The sequence below is a fragment of the Crocuta crocuta genome, unplaced genomic scaffold, assembly GCF_008692635.1.
Source record: "Crocuta crocuta isolate KB4526 unplaced genomic scaffold, BGI_CrCroc_1.0 scaffold367, whole genome shotgun sequence".
NCBI classification, from domain to species: domain Eukaryota; kingdom Metazoa; phylum Chordata; class Mammalia; order Carnivora; family Hyaenidae; genus Crocuta; species Crocuta crocuta.
Genome location: NW_027527936.1, coordinates 751,540 through 773,974, shown reverse-complemented (window position 1 = coordinate 773,974; position 22,435 = coordinate 751,540). Strand labels below are relative to the sequence as shown.

Genomic DNA, 22,435 nt, shown 5'->3' with positions numbered 1-22,435 from the left:
TTCGTCTGACCATTGGCTCCACTTCACAAGGGGACCCAGGGCTTCAGCAGCTTGCCCAGGAGGGGATATCAATACTGGCAGCCCGATCCAGGGCTTACTTTCTTCGCCACCGCGCCATCCTCTCATTACCTCTGTAAGTATTTAGAAGGTGTCCTCAAAGGAAAGAAGGGAGCGCGGGAGGAAGGGAGGCGGGTCTCAGCTTCTCTAGCTGTTGGGGAGTAAAGGACGTCCGGTTGGTTTCCATGTTCTGTGGCGCTAGCAGGAGCGGATATCCACAGCTCACACCTCCAGACTCCACTGGACCGTGGACAAAGGTCCCCTCTCTGACTGCCCAAGCCTGGGCCCAGGCTTTGGGGCGTGCCCAGTACAGAATTTTTTTTCGAATACAGGAAGTGGGGGGACTGCGTCCGGAAAGGAGAAAACCTAGACGCCGTTCACCCTCCTCCGTGCGTGACACACAGTAAGAGCCAGGCGAATGGTCCTTCCCTGCAATATTTATTAAGGAATTTACACATACACAGGAGAAAGGCAACCGGGGATTGTGGCTGCCACGGGTGAAATCTTTTAAGCAAAGTTTTCTCGTTTTAATTTTCAAGTAGGGTGAACAATGACTGAGAGGAAGGCTCCAGGCTCCCTGCCTCACACACGTGGAGAAGGCGGGGAAACGGCAGCCTGGGACACCGAGGCAAGAGAGAGTGACTGGCGGGTTGGGAGAGAGGGGGGAGGAGCGAGGGAGCTATCTGGGTGACTGCAGGTTTTTTTTAAACCATAAGAAAAAGTGGCAACAGTTTTAGGCTGTTGATAAATTAACTCCTCTCTGTGTAAACCTAAAACAAAACCAAACCCCCAGAGCAGATGGGGAAAGGATCCACACACACGCACACACGCACGCACGCACACGCAGCACACACGTTGAGCTCTGCGTTCCCGCTGGAGGGGCCGGTCCTCCGGCCACAGAGCCAGACCCCGCTGCCGGCAGGAGGGCGGCGGGGCGGGGTGTGTGCTCTTGCGTGGGACCTTCCTCAAGTCTTTGGTGCTAATAAAGGCGGGCTGAAGCGGCGAGTCCTGAAGCCTCAACTCAGGGCAAGGTAGAGTGGTATTTTTGCTCCTCCTCACAGGAGGGGGTTTGCCTCAGCCCAGGGCTAGGGCCAACCTGACCCAAGACACAAGGGATATTTAATTTGATTTCAGCACTTTCTTCTTTCCCGGAGTTCATGGGAGCATGATGCCTTGCTCTTCGACCAAAAATTTAAACATGCAGAAATAGCTTCGCAACACATACAGAAGTACCTCTAGGCCCTCCCCTCTTTGCCTAAAAGACAACACCTACAGACCTTCCTGAGTCTGAAAGGAGGTTTAACCTCACAGGAAAGGTACTCAAAGGAGTGCACTTTTCTCCCATGGTTTAAGTGCCTTCTGCCAACAATTCCTAAGGTGCTGGTGCCAGGAGAGGGCTGGGGCTGAGGCTGCAGAGGAAGGCGAGGGGACGAGTTCGACATAAAGCAACAGAGAGGCCTGCGTGTCCGGGAAGTGGCCAGGCTGGGCAGAATGCCAACCCCCAAACGACAGATTGAGCAATTTCTAAACCAAACAGAGAGGTAGGAAAAGGGGATGGGGTGGGAGGACTTGGGGAAAGAGGAAAACTGGGGGAGAGAGGGCTGAGGAGAGTGGTAGCCATACGGGTGTTTTGTTTTTTATTTCCACATCTGAGGGCTGAGAGTCTGATTTGCTGCCTGTCCATTTCCGCCACTCATCGACTGTCCGTAGCTCAGCATGCCGTGGGCTCCGCAGAAGTTCATGCCAGCCATCTGCTGGGTCATCTGAAAGGGAGAGAGGAGACTTTCAGACCAGGCCAGAGGCATGCAGCCAATTATTGCAAAGAGGCAGGGTAGGAGTGCTTCTGTCCGCGGGGACGGGGACAGTGAGACAAGGGAAACTGTTACGGTACACATCTACCCTGAACCTTAACAGATAATCTTGAGGGCTCCCGACTGCATAAAGGAAGGACTTTTCAGAAGGGAGATGTTGACAGAGCCAAGGGCTCAGGGAGGGAAAGGAGTCCTGGGACCAGTCAACACAAAAGCAGCGTGAGAAGTTAGTCTCTTTTTCCTTTCTAGTCTTTCATCCTAAAAAGAAGGAGCCTATTGTTAAATCACCAGCCCTGAGAGTTACAGACGAGCCCCCAGGACCAGCGCTCCTGTCCCATCTCCAGCAGAGTTACTGCTATCAGGGTCAGTGAAAGTGCTGGGGCATGCTCAGGCACAGAGAAAAAGAGAGAGAAACTGGACTGTTCAGAATGAACAAAGGAAGGCAAAAGAAAGAAAGAAAGGAAGAAAGGAAGGAAGGAAGGAAGGAAGGAAGGAAGGAAGGAAGGAAGGAAGGAAGGAAAAGAAAGGAAAAGAAAAGAAAAGAAAAGAAAAGAAAAAAGAAAAGAAAAGAAAAGACAAGACAAGACCAACGTGACTTCAGTGTATGAGAAGGGAAGTTGCTGGATGAAAAGAACCAGTGGAATAAAGTCTGGGTGGGGCTGGGGCCCCTTTATGAATGAGACTGAAAGACTGGCCTCTGGCAGTGAACAGAAGAAACTACTTATCAAGAAAAATGCCTTAAGTTTCCCAAGCCTGGTATATTTCTGTATAAGATCTTTTTCTTGAGAAGTTCTATTTTTCTCTCAACTTTGTTTTAAAGAAAACCTTAAAGCTTATAGAAAAGTTGAAAGAACAAAATAATGAAATCCATATATCCTCTCTTAAATTCACAATTGTTAACACCTTGCCATATTTTCTCTCTGAGATCTATCTATCTATCTATCTATCTATCTATCTATCTATCTATCTATCTATCTATGTTTGGGATCTTCATACATATATATAGGTGAATTGGTAAGCATTGAAAATTGCAGATATGACGTTTCATCTCTTAGTAAGTCAGGAGGCATCTCATAAGAAAGAACACTTTCCTAGAACCACAATACAAGAAATTTAATATGAATACAATGATATATGTTACATTTCATTTTCACATCTCTTTTGTCTCCTTTAAAATAGAATAACTCGCCCACCACTTTTTCTTTCCTGACACCATTTTAGGAATCCTGGCCAGCTATTTTGCAGTAAACCCTCCAATTTGGATTCACCTCATATTTTCTCATGACTGGATCCAATTTAAATTTTTTTGGCAAGACTTTTATGGAAGTGATATTGTCCTACTTAGTACAGGATATCAGGAGGCACATGATGTTAATTTGTCCCACTGCTACTAATCTGATGTTTGAGCACTTGGCTAGGGTAGTACCCATCATGTTGTGTTTTTCTCACTGTAATGAGTTAGTAATCTAAAGCGTATTTCTTTGAGAATGCGTGAATATCCTATTCTTTCTATAATTACTAGATGCCATTCTTCTGTAAATAAAGCTTTCCCTCCCTGTCTCCTACACCCACTTAAAAATATGTATCACTATGGACTCATGGATTTTTCTTCCCTTCAGCATTATAATCCATCAGTATCACTCTTTTTGATGTTCAAATTGTCCCACATTTGGACAGAGGGAGCCTCCAGCTGTTGGCTCCTATGTCCTCTTGACATGTCCCCATCAGTTTCACAGCACTTCATTACTTATACAAATAAACATGAAGGACTGAACATAAGTAGATTAAAATCCCAACTATGAAAACTAGAAAAAGAAGAGCAAAAGTAAGTCAAAAGACACCATATAGAAGGAATAGAGATAAACCAGAAATTGAAGTCAAAAACAAACAAAACTTGTAGAAATAATAAATAAAACAAAATCCTGTGGGCTTTTAAAAACATATATAATTAACAGAATAGGCCATTAGTTAGACTAATTGAAAGAAAGGGCAAAGGAGAACACAGACATACAAAATAGGAAATGACAAGGGAGAGATAACCATTGAAACAGCAAACTAAAAAGTCATGAGACAGACTGCTTGGCATAATCTTTGATAAATGAATTTGAAACCCTAGATTCACTGGCTAATCTAGGCAACTAGAGTTTTCCACAGCCGACCTTCATAGAACAGAGAAAGCTATCAAAGAATTCCTACACAAAAAGGCAAAAAGCCCGTACAGTTGCACATGTGAATTCTACCCCATCTCCAAAGGCCAATACTGTATAAATGATTCCAGACTCCAGAGAAAGGAAAGCATGAAGATAGTTTTTATAAAGCAGGTAAACATTGCCTCCTAAACCTGAGAAAGACAGCAAGTGCATGCATATGTGTGGACATGCGAGTGTGCCACTCCACGGATACTCCTTTGCCCATCTCTTTGCTTTCAGACTTGGAATTCCTCTTGTTTCAGTTGGGTTTCTTTGTATCTAGTATAAAATTAGCCATTGCTTTGTGAGCCAATTAAACATCTTTTTTCTTTTCATAGAAGAGCTACCTATTGATATGACTGATACGTTTGGTCTTAATTTTATCGCATTACATTTTTGCTGTGTTTATTACGTTTGCTGTACTTCCTGGTCTATGTATCCCATGTTATTCTAAAATATTTGCTTGGTATTATTTATAAAGTTTCATTCTTGTTCTAGTAGTTATCTTTATACTAATATTTTCTTTTGTTTCTTTTAGTCTGTGCTCAAGCTTCTACCATTTGGGTTGGCAGCTTATTACATCCTTGGACTTCCACCTCTTTCCTAAGCAACGATCAGTTTATTCTACTTCCCCCTTCTCACTTTCTCCTCCCCTTATGTTTTGTTGCATTGTTTGTTCAGAATATAATATATATTCTTCTACCCTTATCGTTGCCTTAGTTTTAGAGTCTCAATTAAATATTTAATTGCCATCGGTCCTTCTGCCAAAATGTCCCCAGTCATCTCTTAGAAGCTTATCTTCTGCTATAGTGCTCAGGAAAGACTTAAGTATGATACTCCTTGATTTCTTACATATTTAAGATTTTTTTAAAATATTTTTTTTAACAGCTTCAATCCTTGAAGGATGATAGCTTGTCTGGTTATAAAATACCTGTCTCAAATGTACATGGGTATCTTGAAAACATTGCTCCCATTGTTGTCTTTTTGTATGCTGCTGTTAGAAGTCCATTCTTTTTTCTGTATAAATGGCAGATTTGGGGGGGGGGGGGGGAAAGGAAAGGGTTGGAGCCCTGAGAATTTTTCTTGTTCTATAAAGTCTAAAAGTTTACTGGGATATATGTTAGAGTTGACCATTCTGTGTCAACTTTTCCATACAAGTCTTTTATTTATAGAAGTTTTCTTGTATTATAGATTTAAATATATTCTGATCCACTATTTTGTTTTTCTTCTTTGGCAGTCTCCAAATATATTTATGTTAGGCCTTCTTTGCTTAATTTCTGCATCACTTTCTCTTGGATTTATTTTCCTGCTTTCTATATTTAGTTTCCATTCTCTTACCTGTTTCATGCCTTCCTTCAATGCCAAATATATTTTCAGTTGAATCTATTCTCCTCTGGCTAACTTGTAATTCAGTCTTTATTTCTATAATTGTGTCTTTTTTCAATTTCCTTCCTGAATTTAGTAGTTTCATTTCATAACTTCCAGGTTTTTGTCCATTTTGGTTCTAAGTATTTATTTATTTATTTAAAATTTTTTTTTAACATTTATTTTTTTGGAAAGACAGAGAGAGGCAGGGCGCAAGCAGGGGAGGGGCAGAGAGAGCGAGAGGGAGATACAGAATCCAAAGCAGGCTCCAGGCTCTGAGCTGTCAGCACAGAGCCCCATGCAGGGCTCAAACCCACAGACCACAAGATCATGACCTGAGCTGAAGTCGGACACTTAACAGACTGAGCCACCCAGGTGCCCTGGTTCTAAATTTTTAAATTTCTGATTTGAGCTGTTTTGTCTTCAAGTATTAAAAGGCATTTCCTTCATGTTGATGGTTTGTGTAACAGTTTTCTTCTGTTCATGGCTGGTTTTGGGGGGAGAATTTTCATTTCTTAAAATGCTTTGATTTTCATTTTCTAGTTTCTTCTCATAGTAGTTCTGTCTAAATGTCACCTGCCACCTTCTGTTTATTTTGTAGTGTCCTTTTCTTCTGAATAAACAATAATACAGCTGGGGTGAGGGTTTGGGGAGGCTTGCTAGATTTCTTAGCTCGGGAGCGCCCTCGTATGTCACTATAGTGAAATGATTATTTGGATGGGGGAGAGGATGGTTTATCTTCTCATCTTGTAACTCCCTCTTTCCACTTCTCATTTCTTACCTTCCCTTCACTACCTGGTCTCCGAAGAGTACCTCTTCCTTCGAAGTCACTCCCATTCTTCTACAAGCAACGCTTTTCCAGAGCTACCACCTATAACCCTGTATATTTCAAGCCCCTCATTTTCGATTCCCCACATAACCAGAGTTCTAGTTGCTAAGTCTCAGACCTCCTCTCAATGTGTCCCTGATTGGGATAGGTCTTTTTCTTTCTAGGGGATGATTTTGTCTATGTTCTGTCACCTCTAGCCCCCTGCACCCTCTCGTTTTTGCGCAGTCCCTCTGAGGATGGCTCTGCTGGATTTGGGCAATCACCACCATGTAACTTAAAGTTTGTAGTGTTCTGTCTACTGGATGTGGTAGTCATGGGTTATGAGTGGTTTTATTTGCACTCCTTGCTTATCTGTATAGGTTGTTTCTGATACTGCTTTAATGAAAGTGTGGAGAAATTTAGATTTAGGCAGTTACCCTCATTCTACAGTAACCCAGAACTCCCCAGGAAGTCTGACCAAATCTGGAAATGAAAAGGGCATGGCAAACCTAGGAGAGTCTCTGCATGGCCTCATCTACACTATAAGGGTTCAAAGGATAAGAAAGAGACCAAGAAAGAGATGGCCTTGAGGAAGGCTCAAAATTCTCATCCCAAGTAAACGGGGGTCGCTTACCTGCGTGAGGTTCCACTGCAGCTGCTGAGCTGGCTGAACCCCGTACAACGTCTGGGGCATAGCTGTCATGCCTGCCATGTAGCCAGCCTGCTGGGTGGTCAGCATTCCATTTGGCACACCCATCATTGAAGCCTGCATGCCGCCCATATAGCCTGCAGGCATGGCCATGGGGGCCACCATCCCAGAAGCTCCTGGCTGAGCTACCATGCCTACTGGGGGGGGCATCATGCTCCCCATTATGCTGTTGGGAGGTGTGACCCCTGGGAAGCTGGGGTAGGCTGTGGGATACGCCATCTGAGCTGGAGCCATGAACATTGCTGCAAAGAAAACACACACACACACACACACACACACACACACACACACAGATCAGTTTAAGAGGAAAGTGTGCAAAGTCAGTCTAAACTCTCACTGACTACTCCTTCCCAGCTAGAATTTCTCCGTACTGCACTCAGAATGCTCGTTTGCAACGCAAAACAGTTAGATTCCCTATAAGGCTTGTGACAGCTTACCAGTGGGATGCTGACTTAGCCACTTTCCTTTTAGGGTCCAGGTCCAGCCCTTGAGTGAGACTTCACAGAAGGGTGACACCAGACCCCACCGAAGTGTGGCTCTGTGTTACATTACTATCCATCTGCAGACACTTTGTAGCTTCGCAAGAAATGTCATGTTCAAGTTTGTTTGGAGTATAACATCCTGGCCCCCAAAGAAACTGCCCCCTCCTACAACAAATAATTCCTGCATGTAAGTCCTCAGGTCTCTGTCTGGCATATTGATACCACCCCCATGAAATGTACCTTGGGCAGGCATTTGAGGTGTCTGGGAGCCATACAGTGAAAGGATGGAGTCTTTTGAGAGCTGTTTTTTGCCTGTTTCTTCTGATTTGCTCCCTGGCTCTGGAAACAGGTTCAGGTTTTCCGGAACAGAGCCAGCACTCCCTGCAGTTGGCATGGAACCTACAACCTTAGGGCAAAGAGTGGAGGGAGAGAATCAGAATGGTCCTCACAGGGGTGTCGGTAAGGACCTCCCTCATCTCTCTGCCGTTTCTAACGTCTGCAGTAAGAGTTTACGGCTCAAGGGAATAGCTTCCTGACATTCCTACTATACAAATATCTGAAAACACTGGATAGTTACATTCTGGCACAATGCTTTGGTCTAAAGAACAAGGTGATTTGGTGAAAAACAAACAAATAAACACAACCTACCAACAATGCAGCCGCAGAGAACAGAGTTTAGGTCCCAGTGCAGCCATTTACTAGCTGTAAAATGAGAGGCTAATCACATAACCTTTCTGAACTCATGTTTCCTCATTGACAAAATATCCATTTTTGTAGGGTTGTGGTAAATATTGTAAATTATAAAAGAAATATGTACACTGATACACAAAATCACCTAGCACTGTGCCTGGTCATAAGCATTAATTCCATAGACGGTGGTCATTAACAGTTTCAAGTCTTTCAAACCTACACATTCTCTGGCAGTAACTCACACGGAGGAGCTGACCTAAATGTATCAGCTTTCACAGGGTGAAACACCTTCAATAGAAGCCCACTCAAAGGACTCAGTCTTTGGGGGCAGGAGACAAAATGGAATGAATAGTAATCTCAGGCTGTAACAGAGATGACAATGTTAAGGGAAGAATCAAGAATCAAGAAAACCAAAGCCCAATTCTGCCAAGGAAGTATGACTTGGCTCCATTATTAAGTTATCAAAATTACCCTTTTCAGAATGCTCTCTAATGTGGAGGAGCCCACGTGACTCACCTTTCTGGAAACTGAAGAAGAGGGGGATGGAACAGAAGCCAAAAGATCTAAATCCTTCTCTAGAGTATTGCTGGTCTTACTATTTGCAATGGAGCAGGACACGGGAGCATCTGGAAAGAGAGATCAAAGCTAACCTGCAGCACTGCTCATAAAGTCCAAGCCCTCCTTCTATTCTAGACATGAAGCAGACAGAGAAGGCCTATATGCTCCATCAGGGACCTGGAAATCTAGGATTCTGAAACCAGCTAGCTTGGATGGAACCTCCCAAAAAAGACCTCACCCGATGTTCCCAGGAGCATGCGGGAGCAGCCTGCAGCCCGGCTATCAGGCACAGGGCGGCAGAAACCCGGGCCTGCAAGCTATATTAGCACCACAGCAGACGGGCTGGCTGGCGCCCTTCCAGCTATTTGAGGGGTAAAGCTGTATAGCTTTTATCTCTTTTTCAGAGATCAATGAAAATGAAAGGTACAGAAATTATAAACCTAAATAGCCAATAACCTAAATCAGAAGAAATACACTAAAATAAAGTGCAGCCATCAGATCTGTGAAAGGTAGAGTACTCTATTTCTGCAAGGGGCAGAACCGCTAGTTCAGGGTTTCAAAGGTCTGGAGAAAAATAACCACAAGGGTAAAAGGCCGTCTCAGAAATAGGCTGCGCCTCAAAACTGAGAGGGCTGGGGCATGGCTCACACGTGCTGCTTCAGTGAAACTTGCTAATGTTTACTGAGATTAGGATGTGCCAGGCAAGGGGCTCAGAGATTGAGAGGCACTCTCTCACTTAATCTTTCCAACACTTTTGAAGCAGAGACGGTTATCGGTCATTGTGGACACAGATTTCCTAATCTGTTCAGAGGTTAAGCAAACTACCCAGGGTCATGGAGATAGCAAGTGGAGAGATGGAACTCTGACTCCAAAGGCCATGCTCTTAAACCACAACACTATGCCGTCATTCTGAAAAGTGTAAACACTTCTTAGAACAACTGCCCAGATGTACAACAACAGGAAAAACGTGAGAGAACAGTCTAAACAATGAAGACACAAACTGAAGAATCCCATCTCCGCCTGTCTTCCCAGGGTGACAGAGAACTCATCATAATTTGTAAGATTATAGGAGTGGAAAAGCCTATTTTTAAAATTTTTTAAAAATGTTTTATTTATTTTTGAGAGAGAGAGAGACAACATGAGCAGGGGGGGATCAGAGAGAGAGGGAGACACAGAATCCGAAGACAGGCTCCAGGCTCTGAGCTGTCAGCACAGAGCCTGATGCGGAGCTTGAACCATGAGCTCCTGGCCTGAGCTGAAGTCAGATGCTTAACCGACTGAGCCACCCAGGTGCCCCAAGCCTTTTTTTTTTTTTTTATAGTATTTATTTATTTTGAGAGAGAAAGAGTGAGTGGGGGAGGGGCAGAGAGAGGGAGAGCTGTGCACTGTCAGCACAGAGCCTGATGCGGAGCTTGAACCATGAGCTCCTGGCCTGAGCTGAAGTCAGACGCTTAACGGACTGAGCCACTCAGGCACCCCGAAAAGTCTGACTCTTACCAAGGCCCAACAAATCCATGACTGGTGCTGAGGATTTCGGGGAGCTTTTCCGAGGTAGCTGTGGATCTTCTTTTTTCTGTGGCTAAGGTGAAAATATGTTAAAGAAAGAAATAAGCAGGTGTTTTTGAATGCTTTTTTTCCCCCTCTCCACTGTAAAGCCACAGGTATTCTTGCGGTATGGCTGCTGTTATTTGAAGGGTTACCAAAGAGAAAACTCAGGAAGTGTCGGGTGAAAGAATCAAGTCAGGAAGCACAAGTGTATAAACCAAACCTAAAGTGAAAAAATATATATCGTCTGTGCTTGTTTGGCTTTCTGAAACCAAGACAACCACAGATCAGGAGGTCCAACAAAAACAGCAGGTTTGGGTCCCAGGAAAAGCCAAGAATAAAGGCAGGCGTCAGATGGTATAAGAGCCAAGAGCCAACAAATCTCCCAGCGACTAGAATACCTTTAATACCAAAAGGGAGATCAGTTTAAAGATTACCTAATTCACTCTGCCAATATCATTAATGACTGTGTTCTGCAGGCAGTGCGACTCAGAGTGATGATAAAAGACTCTTCCTTAAGCAAATAGTAAAAAGTCCTCTCTCCCAAGATTCCAAGCCCTTATATTAGGGATCTACTACTACAGCCACAATGTCCTGTGAAAAAAGAAAGGCGTCTACTTCAATATGACAAAGCAAGAATATAAGAAGGACTGCAATGGATTAGTATGGCCAGGCTTCTGGACTGTTCTTAACTGCAACAGGAAAATGAGGTAGAGAGGGTCTAATGAGAGAAGGATTAATGTAGCATCTGCTCAGAAGGTATCACATGGCCTAGGCATTTCGGCATGGAACGTGCCTCTTGCTCAGAAGGACAGATGCAGTTCCCAAACTCCCAACCAGCCCCAAGGAGAAGTGTCCCAGAGCAGATGAGGCAGCAAGAAGGCAATGGGAAAGCAGCAGAAATGGCAGCAGGCAATCTAATATAAATGCCTCCGGAAAAACAGTGCAATATGCTATCAACCCCAGTGCAACCACCAGAAGGCTTCCTACCCTTCCCCTCCACATATGAACACACCTGAGGCCACCCACCCAGTGCAAAGACTTTCCCACTTACCATTTTAACTTTCTCAAAAACAACAGGTTCCATTTTTTTCTCTGGAGCTGGTTCACTCCCTCTTTTCCACTTGTCATCTTTTTCTTTCTACAATGATTTAACAGAACAAGACAAAGAACACAGGCCCTATGGTGACTAACAGCTTGAAAATTATAATTCCAAATGTGCCAAAAGGACACAAAATATTCCTATTGAACGGATGCAGGAGGCTGACAAACTTGGGCGTTTCTTCATACGAGACATGAGAGCCGGCCTCTTCCGCATTAGCCTCGATGCTGTATGAGGCACAATGCTCCTTTCACATTCATTAAGGACCTCCTCATTCTGTCTAACTCACTTGTGACTCCTGAACTGTGAATCTAGGCTATCTACAGAAGTTAAAAACGTTTCACCAGTTTGCTGCTCCTTTGTGACTCAAGTTTAACTTGCTCATGCTTTGAGGGGTACCACCTCATCTTGGTACACCAGTACATGAGTTCATATTCATTTCATCTTACTTGACATATATCCTTTGTGATTTTATTTTTTTAATAATGTTTGTTTATTTTTGAGAGAAACAGAGCACAAGCGGAGGAGGGACGGGGCGGGGGTGGGGGGGGACACAGAATCTGAAGCAGACTCCAGGCTCCGAGCCGTCAGCATAGAGCCAGACGCAGGGCTCGAACCCTGGAACTGTGAGATCATGACCTGAGCCAAAGTCGAATGCTTAACCGACTGAGCCACACAGGCACTCCCTCCCTTGTGTTTTTAAATTCAATCATAAGTCTTCTCAATCTTCATTTCCTTTAAAAATCAGGAAATAAACTGTCATTTCAAGCTTAAGGACTAGGGAAACAAAAATCACAGAAATAAGGCAAAAAAAAAAAAAAAGAGCAAAAGGATTAGAGTATCCCTTTTAGGGTGTCCTGAATGAGTTGCCTGAATAAAACCAAACATACACCAAAAATAAAAGATTAGACTGTCTCGGTTTCTGTTACTTCCAGTTTCACAGTGCTTTCATAGATTATAATGTTATTAGTCACATTTTTAACATCAAATAAATGTTATTTGTCACCTTTTTAACATCTAAATGCAAAAAAATCCCCCACAGAATAAACTTAAGAAGACAGGTGTATAAAAGGAAATACATTTAAAAAAATGTTCAGCCGGGGCGCCTGNCTAGAAATAAATAAAACATTAAAAAATTAAAAAAAAAAGAAAGAAAATGTTAAAAAATTTAGAAAATAAAAAAAATAAAAATAAAAAATGTTCAGCCTTGCTAATGATCAAAAAATGCAGTTTAAAATACTTTTTTGAGGGGCGCCTGGGTAGCTTAGTCGGTTAAGTGTCCGACTTTCGCTTAGGTCATGATCTCGCGGTTTGTGGGTTCGAGCCCCGCATAGGGCTCTGTGCTGACTGCCAGCTCAGAGCCTGGAGCCTGTTTCGGTCTGTGACTCCCTCTCTCTCTGACCCTCCCCTGCTCACGCTGTCTCTCTCTCTCTCTCATAGAAATACATAAAAATTAAAAAAAACATTTAAAATACTTTTTTGAGAGGAGAAAGATCTCAGTAATACCTAAATGTTGATATGGATGAACTAGCACTCTTACACAATGCTGAGAATATAAAACAGTACAACTTCTGTAAAGTACACTAGCAAGAGGAAGAGATAAATACTGAAGCCCTTCAACCTAGATAATACCGTGTCTTGTAACATGTCTTAAGAAAATAATCCAAAATATGGAAATGTAATTTAATGCACCAAGTAGTTCAGAATTATCTATACTGAAGGAAAATTTAAACAATCTCTCTTGGGTCCTATATTGTCCCCTCCACAGAAGAAGAATGGTAAAATACAATGTGTGGTAAATGGTAAAATATTCTCAGTGAAGGATGTAACAATTAAAAGCTATGAACACTATATAAGTACATAAAACTATGTGATATGCTAAGTTGAATGAAAATCGTAGACAATCTATATAACTATTATAATTGTGCCTCCACAAAGTAACTACCTAGGAAAAAAGAAAGAACACACCAAGGTGATAACCATTGGTAAAGATGGTAAGAGTAGGCATAGATTTTCCACTTCAATTTTCAAAGTATCTGTAATATGATATTTTAATCACCAAAGAACACATGTGGCTATGTCTGTTCCATACATGGTATAATGTTTTAATACAGAACACTTAATTTCCCAAAGTTAAAAAAGCTTTATCTGTCCATTTAAAAATAATACTCTTTAATTAACAGAACCACTTTCTTTTCAATTTGACATTAACTGTCCTCGCTTAGCAAATATTAACTCTTGGCATATAAGTCTTCACAAGGATGTTATTAAAACTATGTACATCAAATAAAAAACATTTTGGTAAACAGGAGGTATATTTCCTTCCTAAGTGAAAACATTCCATGATTAAAACAGACTGTTTGCATGGGCACAGTACACCAGCAACATAATTATGAATGAACACTATCTTCATACGGCCATGCTTCCCTCCTCCCCCATCTTCTGGATTTTCTCAGATACTCTTTTCTGACCTTGTCTGATTTCATATCTTTTGGTACAATGAACAGAGCTAAGCAGACAGACCATAGTTTTCTACAAATAAAAGGAGATGTGTGTGCTTTGCTTCCAAACTTTTTTGATGATGCCATCCAAGCTGTGCCTGTACACTGGGTTAATTCTTTCTTGGAACAGTTATGATAAATCCCAGGTCTGTTTTCTGGATGACTACAAAGTAAGAGTCCTTCACACTAAGCTCAGAAGGAATCATCTTTACCCAACTAAATGTATTACCCTGCACTTACTTGCCTACATTGAGAGTCACCTATGAGTTGATGCCCCTTTTCACACAAACCCAAAAGATCAATCTGGAGCACATTCCAATTAGTTTGACTTTAAATTGCCTGCAAGGATTTAGAGCCCTGTGTAAATTTAGTGATTTCATGGGCTAGTACATCCTCCATACTAGATAGATGATAGACAGACAGACAGGACTCATGCAAGAGCTGGAGAATTCTATACTCTCTTCTCTATACTTCTGCAGATAAAGAAATAGTCAATTATCCCTATGCAAATTTACTGCAGAATCTTGTCAAAGACTTTTTTAGGTCCAAATAATCATATTGGTTCTCCTTTAGCTGTCATTAGTCAGATCCAGCTTCTTCTTCCAGAAACCATGTTGTATTTCCTCCTTTATGTGATACTTGCCCTAGTTATCAGACATTGTATTTCAGATTCTAACCACATGCCTAGGATGGAAAGCGGGCTTGGCAACTAGTAGTCTCCTTCTAAGACCTTCTCAGGAACGGGGTCCCACTGGCAATTAGCCCATCAACCCACTGGAAATACATGCTGGCCAAACTGAAGAAAACTCAGGTGATTTAATTAATTGTGTTGACTTCATTTACAGAAAAAATGCATACACACACACACACGTTTACACATATTATTGTTTCATCTAGTATGCCCAACATGTCCATTTGGAGAAATAATCTGGAACTGGGAATCACAAACATCTAAATACATGTCAAGGCAAAGAACTCACTGATGATTTGCCCTGTCTATCCCTAATGCAGAAGTCTGCTCCATATTTCATGGTCTTGGCTCAATAACTGGCTTTTTTCTACTTTTTAAAAATGGCTTTGGAGTATTTCAGTAGCTCTTCTCAAATTCTTTCCTGGCCTGATTAATAAGCAAATTACTCATTATGAACAAAGCTTGATAACCAACCCTAAAGGCATTGATGTCCAAACTTCGGTCCATGTATTTCTTCTTCTCATATTTATCTCGAATAAATCCCTCGACAGCTCTGCAGAAAGCTTATTAAGGGTAAATCAAACAAATCTTTCCCACAGTATGAGTACGACAGGTCAATCTGTATTCAGTGGAACATTGTTCTCTCTCCCTCCTGCCTGGTTTCTCCATATGGCTCCAGTTTCTTCACATAAAGTTGCCCCTCACCAAAACCTTACAACCTCCTTCACAGGTACTGCAGGGAATCACCATTTCCTATGACTTTCCTTCAGGGTAATGATAGCATCAAATGGGATTATTCTTCATATTGACATTAGAGGAACCTGTGGCTTTTCTAGAATACAGGTAAAGCAGTCAATGATCTATTTTAAAGCCCTTAGGTCAAAAGGCCTTAAACAAAGGCAACAGTGTGCCCTTAGAGCGATAAACCCTTGCGTCCTACTACCAAATTCCAATCAGTGTGTCTTCTGCAGGGCCCCAAATCTGCATTTTAACAGGTTCCAACTGCACCCAACCAAAGGCAAACTCTGAAGAGACAGTCTATAAACCACTTTTGTGAAGCACTGCCTTTAGGGGGTTTGGTTTTGTGAGTAGGGTGCTATCCCCTGTTGAGGGGTGGGGAAGAAGATTATTGATTAACTGGTTGATAACAGTTAATTCTTTCACACAGGACGTAGAAAAGGCATTAAAAAATGGATGGTAGTTTTACTGATTCAATACAGCACAGTAATCTATTCTTTTCAGCACACAAGAGTTTCATAGATGCCAAAACTATCAGCGATGTCACTTTATGGAAGAATTCAGTGAACTACTTCAGTCTTAATTCCTGAATGAATCTTCCCCATGTGACAGCACCATTCCGACATCGGAAAGTATACATATACTTTTTGTATGTGTTGGTGGCAGAAGAGAGGAAAGCAAGACTTTGACTAAACCACATACAGATGGCCTGGTCAGATCACGGGGCTTGGTGACTTTCCCCAAACACCAAAATACCACTCAGCCTTCTAAGTTGCTCCAAAAAAGATACGGGTCTATTTGAGGTCGCCGAAAAGTCTCAGGAAGATAGGCTTCATAGAGTCGGTTTGCTTTTCCGTTCCCCATCTCTTGCATGCACTGCAACCAAAGAAATGGCGACACACGGAATGTCAGATAAGAAAAGAACTGGAAAACTTCTCACCCAGCTGCAGCATTTTACAATTGAAGGACCACCTGACAATGGCAGAACCAAGATGTACGTGCATAACTGATTCCCAGTCCACCATTCTCTCCACTGGCAACCATTTGCTCCCATTGTCGTTCCCACCTCCCTCCCCCAGTTCTTTTTATTGAAAGATTCATCTGACAAGATGCATTTAATTCAGTAACAATTCAAGATCCCATTTAAAAGCCCAAGACACATAACTACCAATCAAAATGTCTACTAGATAGGCAATAATCAGTACCTAATCAGGCAGGCAGTAATTGGGCAATAACTACAATTCTGAGTTTATCCTATTAATTAATGTATTCAATTTTATTACCAATAAATGTGTTTGCCATGAAGCCTTTGAAATAGATTCCTTAGCACTTATGAGGGACAAATAAATCCCAAGATTTTTTAAATCTTCAAATTCCCAAATACCTCCATGGCATGTAATTTCCTTTATAAGATATAATAAAGTGTAACTGAAAAATAGAACTAATCTTTTAGACTTTTAGTGAATCTATAATATAAAAGCAGTCTAATTTCTAAAGCCATTTTCCGGTTAAGAATAACCTCTTATTCCTATTACCAACTTTAGCAACTGTTTTCTTTAGATCCTTTCTTCCCCTTTCTACCCCCCAAAAAAGAAAAAAAATTAAATTACTTTAAAGGTTTCAGAGCAGGAAGTAAATAGAGAAAATGAAGCCATATCAAGGTGCAGATTTTAAGCCATCTAGGCTCACTAACTTAAGTATCTCACCCCCAGCCCACCAACCTGACAGCAAACAAGATTCACATATACATTTTAGCAATAAAATATTATAAGTCTATATGTTGGAGGATGTGTGTGTGTGTGTGTGTGTGTGAGACTATCTAAAACTACAAATGTTAGATTTGGAAATGCCACGGGTCTCAGAAAATAATCTAAAGATCCTCATTTATACCTTGGGGGTATATCCATGGGATCCTAGACCACAGACTATGTTTTGAAGGAAGTAAAATATAAGTAGAATAACTTGTATCTTAACTATAAAGATCAAGAATTTCTCTATTAAGGTATAAGAATTTGACATAAGTGTTTGACAACTAAATTTTCCTTTACCTTCCCCTTTGTGCCCAGTCTGACTGAAATTCATCCAGAACTGCTCTTATGTGAAATCTGGGCACAGCTGACTCACTGTTGGGCTATTAAGTACCTGAATCTGTTCTTGAGTCCACTGGTCGAGGTTAACTGATTTTACCCTGGATATGTGCACCCCCAGATTCCTGTGGATTCCAGCACACCGTATGCAGATGAATACACCAATGTTCCAGGAGGCCCATCGTGGCCCTGTGAAGGTTGAGAATAGGGCATTAAAATACAAATTGAAACAACATTCAAGGTCCAAGCTGGAATATTTAGATTATCAGACAGTTCTGCTAGAACATAAACGAGAGAATTGTTACCGCATTCACCTTTTTTATTGATTTTGTTCACCCCTCCATGGATCAGCACTTTTTTTTTAAGTTTAGTTTAAATTTAAGGGTATAGTACAGTGTTTTTTTAGTATATTCACACAGCTGTGCAATCATTACCACGATTTAATTCCAAAACATTTCAATACCCCCAAAAGAAATAACAAACCCCTTAACAGGCACTCCCCATTTCCTCTCAACTCCTACCCATCCCAGACCCCTGGCAACCAGAAATCTTTCTGTCTCTATAGATCTGCCAGTTCTGGATATTTCATGTAAGTGGAATCATACAATATGTGGGCACTCGTGTATGGAGTGGCTCTGTACAGTGTCTGATAATATGACTGTTAAAATGCAGAGTTATTACGCTGTTACTTATATAAAAATATCCTAGGAGAACAGTGCAAATTCATGTCACACTCTATGTAGTAGCTGACATGAATACCTTTCTCTCAAGAAACTTTTCAATGGTGGTGGGACCTGGATTCAGCTTTCCTACTAGGAAAAAAGATACAGACATGCTATGCCAGCCCCCATCTCAGCCTGAAATTTAGAACTTTGTTTATCTTCCCTTCCCCATCAGGCCTATAAAATATGCATCCTGATTAACTTGATAGGATCCTCTCCCTTGGAGATGGTGTCCCTACTTTACCCAACCACACAATTATCTCGATTTAAGATCGTCAAATAATAAAGATGTTTGTTACAATAAAAAAGAAATCTTGGATATATATTTTAATAAAAAGAACTTGCCAACTTTGCTCATCCTGATAATCATTCTGGAAAATCACTCCTCTTTAGTTTTTATACAAAAAAGAAACAACTTGTTTTAATACAATACCTGCCCAAAAAATTACTGAAAAGTCACTAGTATTTATTCTCTGTTATTCTACTAGAAGAAAATTTACCACATAAGATAAGCACGCCATCACAGTTAGAGGTTTCAATAAAGAATGAAAAGACACACACAGATTTTTTTTTTTTTTTTACAGAGATAAACGGAGCCTGTGTTTGGAAGAACTAAGGGCACCAGACTTCAATTCTTTCAGACACAATCATTTGGTTAGTCTGCAGGTTTTGACAGCAGGGTTTGAAAAAAAAATTTTTTTTAATGTTTATTTATTTTTGAGAGAAAGAGAATAAGCGGGGGTGGGCCAGAGAGAGAGGGAGACACAAAATCCAAAGCAGGCTCCAGACTCTGAGCTGTCAGCACAGAGCCCGACACAGGGCTAGAACTCAAAAACAGTGAGATCATGACCTGAGCTGTAGTCGGATGCTTAACCGACTGAGCCACCCAGGCGCCCCTGACAGTAGTTTTAATGAAGCAATGCTAAAATCCTATGGCAGAAAATTATCCTTAGAAATCTGAATTCATCATTATTATAAATAAGAATGTAATTTTTATAGCATTCAAACATTCTGGCAAATACTACAAATGCAGGAGCTCAAATCCTCCCTATAACCACCAGGTGGTGTTCTCTGCTTGAAATTTTATCCCAATAACTTAATGCTATTATTTTTATAGGCTCCAATTTATCTTCTAAGAAGACCTTCAGTCCCTTGAAATCCCTAGACTGACTTGCATAGTGGGGCTGCCATACAGTTAATACACACAAATGATTAACACACATCTTTCAGTCGCAAGAAGATATAGGAAAAACAAAATGAGAAGCCTAAAGAGATGTGAATGCAGATTCTTAGGGTGTTGTGTGTCTACTCTGGGCTACAGTTTTCATAAAGGAATTCAGATAAGATTTAAGTTATATAAATGGGACCAGGGGTGCTTGGGTGGCTCAGTCAGTTGTGCATCTGACTCTTGATTTTGGCTCAGGTCATGATCTAAGGGTGGTGAGATCAAGCCTTGCATCGGCTCTGCACATGCACACACTTTCTCTCTCAAAAAAAAAAAAGAAAGAAAAAAAAAGAAAAAAGGACCAAAAGTTCATGTTTCTTTACCATTTTCTCTTTGCTCTAGATTTTAGAACTAATGACAAGATAGTTAAAATATATTTGTTTCCTAACACAATCAGAAGCCACAACACTAATTAAAAGTTAGCTGCAGAATGTTCCACTGTTTGCTTCCTGGTTCTAAGTCCAAGAGAGATTCCCAATCATCTAAGCTACTGCCACTGCTGTGGAATTTCTCCAGCTCTCATTCCAGAGCATGTAAAGCCCTTTTGCCTCTGAGGAATACAAGACCGAGATCTGATACTCTGGAGCCACTGACAAGGCCTCAGTACAGAGGCAATAATAGTTAATGCAGGCAATAATATTTTCATGAAAAGTCAGAGGAGAGTCTCATCGGTTCCCCTCCCACATCTCTCCACAACCCTTTCCCAGGGAAATAGTAAGAGTTCTAGCTCAGACACTCAGCATCCTTTAGTTTGCAGGCACTACATTTACTAGTCAATAACTGCATGCTCCATGAAAGATTCTAAAATTGCAGAAGAGAAAAACACAAAAGGCAAAAGTTACTTTATATGGTTGAAAATGTAGGGGAAAGGTAGTATTATTAAAAGTACAATCTGGGGCGCCTGGGTGGCTCAGTCGGTTAAGCCTCTGACTTCACAACTCAGGTCATGATCTAACGGTTCGTGGGTTCGAGCTCCCCATCGGGCTCTGTGCTGACACCTCAGAGCCTGGAGCCTATTTCAGATTCTGTCTCCCTCTCTCTCTGCCCTTCCCCCACTCATGGTCTGTCTCTCTCTCAAAAATAAATAAATCATAGGGGCGCCTGGGTGGCTTAGTCAGTTGAGCGTCCGACTTTCGCTTAGGTCATGATCTCGCGGTTCGTGGGTTCGAGCCCCGCGTCGGGCCCTGTGCTGACTGCCAGCTCAGAGCCTGGAGCCTGTTTCGGAGTCTGTGACTCCCTCTCTCTCTGACCCCTGCTCACGCTGTCTCTCTCTCCCTCCTAGAAATAAATAAAACATTTAAAAAATTTAAAAAAAATAAACCATAAAAAAATTTTTTTTAAGTACAATCTGTGCAGTCAGAAAAAAACTCAATTATTAGCTGTGTGGCCTTCAGAGATACTTAAATTTTCTAAGCCTCAGCTTCCTCATCTATAAAATGTGTATCTCACAGAATACAGATGGACAATATAAGAGAGCTCCATGAAATAACATGGTACAGAATGAGATTTCCGGAACCCATCTCCCACTCATCTTCGCTGTAAAGGCTGGCTAACTCATTTGTATGCATATACCAACACTATGCAACATCACAGAATGCTTCTTTTTAGACAGGAATATGAGTTCCAGTCCTAAAATGTCAGAACCAAAACTGACTGACTGAATATCCGAAAGAAGAAATCTACCCTGGCTCCCATTTCGAATCTTCTGAAGAACATGAAATTTTAACCAGCTTCCTTTATCTCCCTAAAAATGTTCCTTGAGAATACACTATCTTAAATCTCCACCTATTCCCCTTCTCTGCTTTACTCCCCACCCTGCCTTTGTGCCCACACGTCTTCATGACACAGACAAAGGCCCAAAACTGTCAACCTGACGTGCTTGGATTCCACAGTACCTGGCACTGCTGCTACCAAGGCCGGCCTACTTAAATCTGGTAAACTTAATGGTTCAATGCACAGTGGTCATGGCAATGAAGAAGAAAACACAGAAGATACCACTTTGAAGCTGAAAATGGAAAGAGACTCTGAGAGGCAATATTCTGAACTATTTTGAAAGCAAACAGAATAGAAAGGCAATATAAATTAGCACAACACAAGAACAAGGTCCTGGATGAGTGAACATATTCCACAGGTGCTTAACAGCAGGCTCTGAAGCATTAAACAATATTAAAATTAATCTGTAATCACTCGGTAATAAGCAATCATGAAAATTTAAAAAGTAAACAGATTTGGCTGATCTATTAAGAATTCGACTGTAGTAAGTACCAGCCCAGTATCAGGGAAATCTAGGTTTATACTGACTAGCTGCCATGTGTTTTGACAAGTCTCTGTAGGCTTATGTTTCCATTTGTAAAATGGAAAGCATATAAGTAAACACTATTTACAGTCAGCTACTGGACAGTTTCTACATACCAACTACTGCTGCCCTGCTGTAAATTTCCTTTGCTGCTACAACTTCCCCCACCACCAAAGCTGCTAGTCTTTGTGGGTTCTGGGCTTGAGAAGTCAGCAGAGAGAAGAAAACTAGAGTTACAGATAGCTTGAAGCTACTATTATAATAATTACAGCTTGTTGATCTCTAACCTATAGAGCTCCAAACAAATAAATATTGAGCAAAAGAAAAACACACTGGGTGCCTGGATGGCTCAGTTGTTAGGCATCTGACTTGGGCTTAGGTCATGATCTCACAGTTGGTGAGGTCAAGTCCCACATTGGGTGAGCTCATGCCCTGCTTCAGCTGAGCTCGAGCACTGCTTTGGTGAGCCATAGTTCTCTCTCTCTCTGCCCCTCATGTGATTCTCCTCTCTCTCTCTCTCTGCCCCTCACTCACTTGAGCCACCCCCCCCAAAAAAAGAAAAAGAAAAACACACTGATAAATTGATGGCTACCCATAGGAAGACTTGTCAGCATCACTGAGCTGTTGAAAAGCTCAACAGGAAGGGTCAAGGAAAAGAATCTCTTCCATCTTACTACATCCAAGCTCTGTTGAATCTACCCTGGAAACTCCCTGAATCTATCAATCTCTACCTAAGCCTATAAGCATTCATTCTTGGAACATTACTTACTACATACCTACTATGTGCTAAACACTCTGCCTGCCTACTAGGGATACAAAGCAGAGATGTACAGATGAGATCCGCAGATTCAACAAGCTC

General features: G+C 41.5%; 1 protein-coding gene across 3 annotated transcripts in view; it reads right to left on the bottom strand.

Moving 5' to 3' along the window:
- Positions 1-474: 474 nt before the first annotated feature.
- Positions 475-22,435, bottom strand: part of SMAP2 (small ArfGAP2) — a 54,266-nt gene continuing 32,305 nt past the window's right edge. For 2 of the 3 annotated variants that reach the window (XM_077751968.1, XM_077751966.1), the window contains exons 2-10: positions 17,389-17,522; positions 16,037-16,122; positions 14,983-15,061; positions 11,269-11,355; positions 10,167-10,248; positions 8,628-8,737; positions 7,662-7,827; positions 6,865-7,181; positions 475-1,820 (exon numbers count right to left, since the gene is read on the bottom strand). In XM_077751968.1, coding sequence (XP_077608094.1) covers positions 1,695-1,820; positions 6,865-7,181; positions 7,662-7,827; positions 8,628-8,737; positions 10,167-10,248; positions 11,269-11,355; positions 14,983-15,061; positions 16,037-16,119 — 1,050 coding nt within the window. In that variant the 5' untranslated portion in view covers positions 16,120-16,122; positions 17,389-17,522 and the 3' untranslated portion in view covers positions 475-1,694. The remainder of the gene's footprint in view (positions 1,821-6,864; positions 7,182-7,661; positions 7,828-8,627; positions 8,738-10,166; positions 10,249-11,268; positions 11,356-14,982; positions 15,062-16,036; positions 16,123-17,388; positions 17,523-22,435) is intronic. The other variant, XM_077751967.1, reaches the window with a different exon arrangement.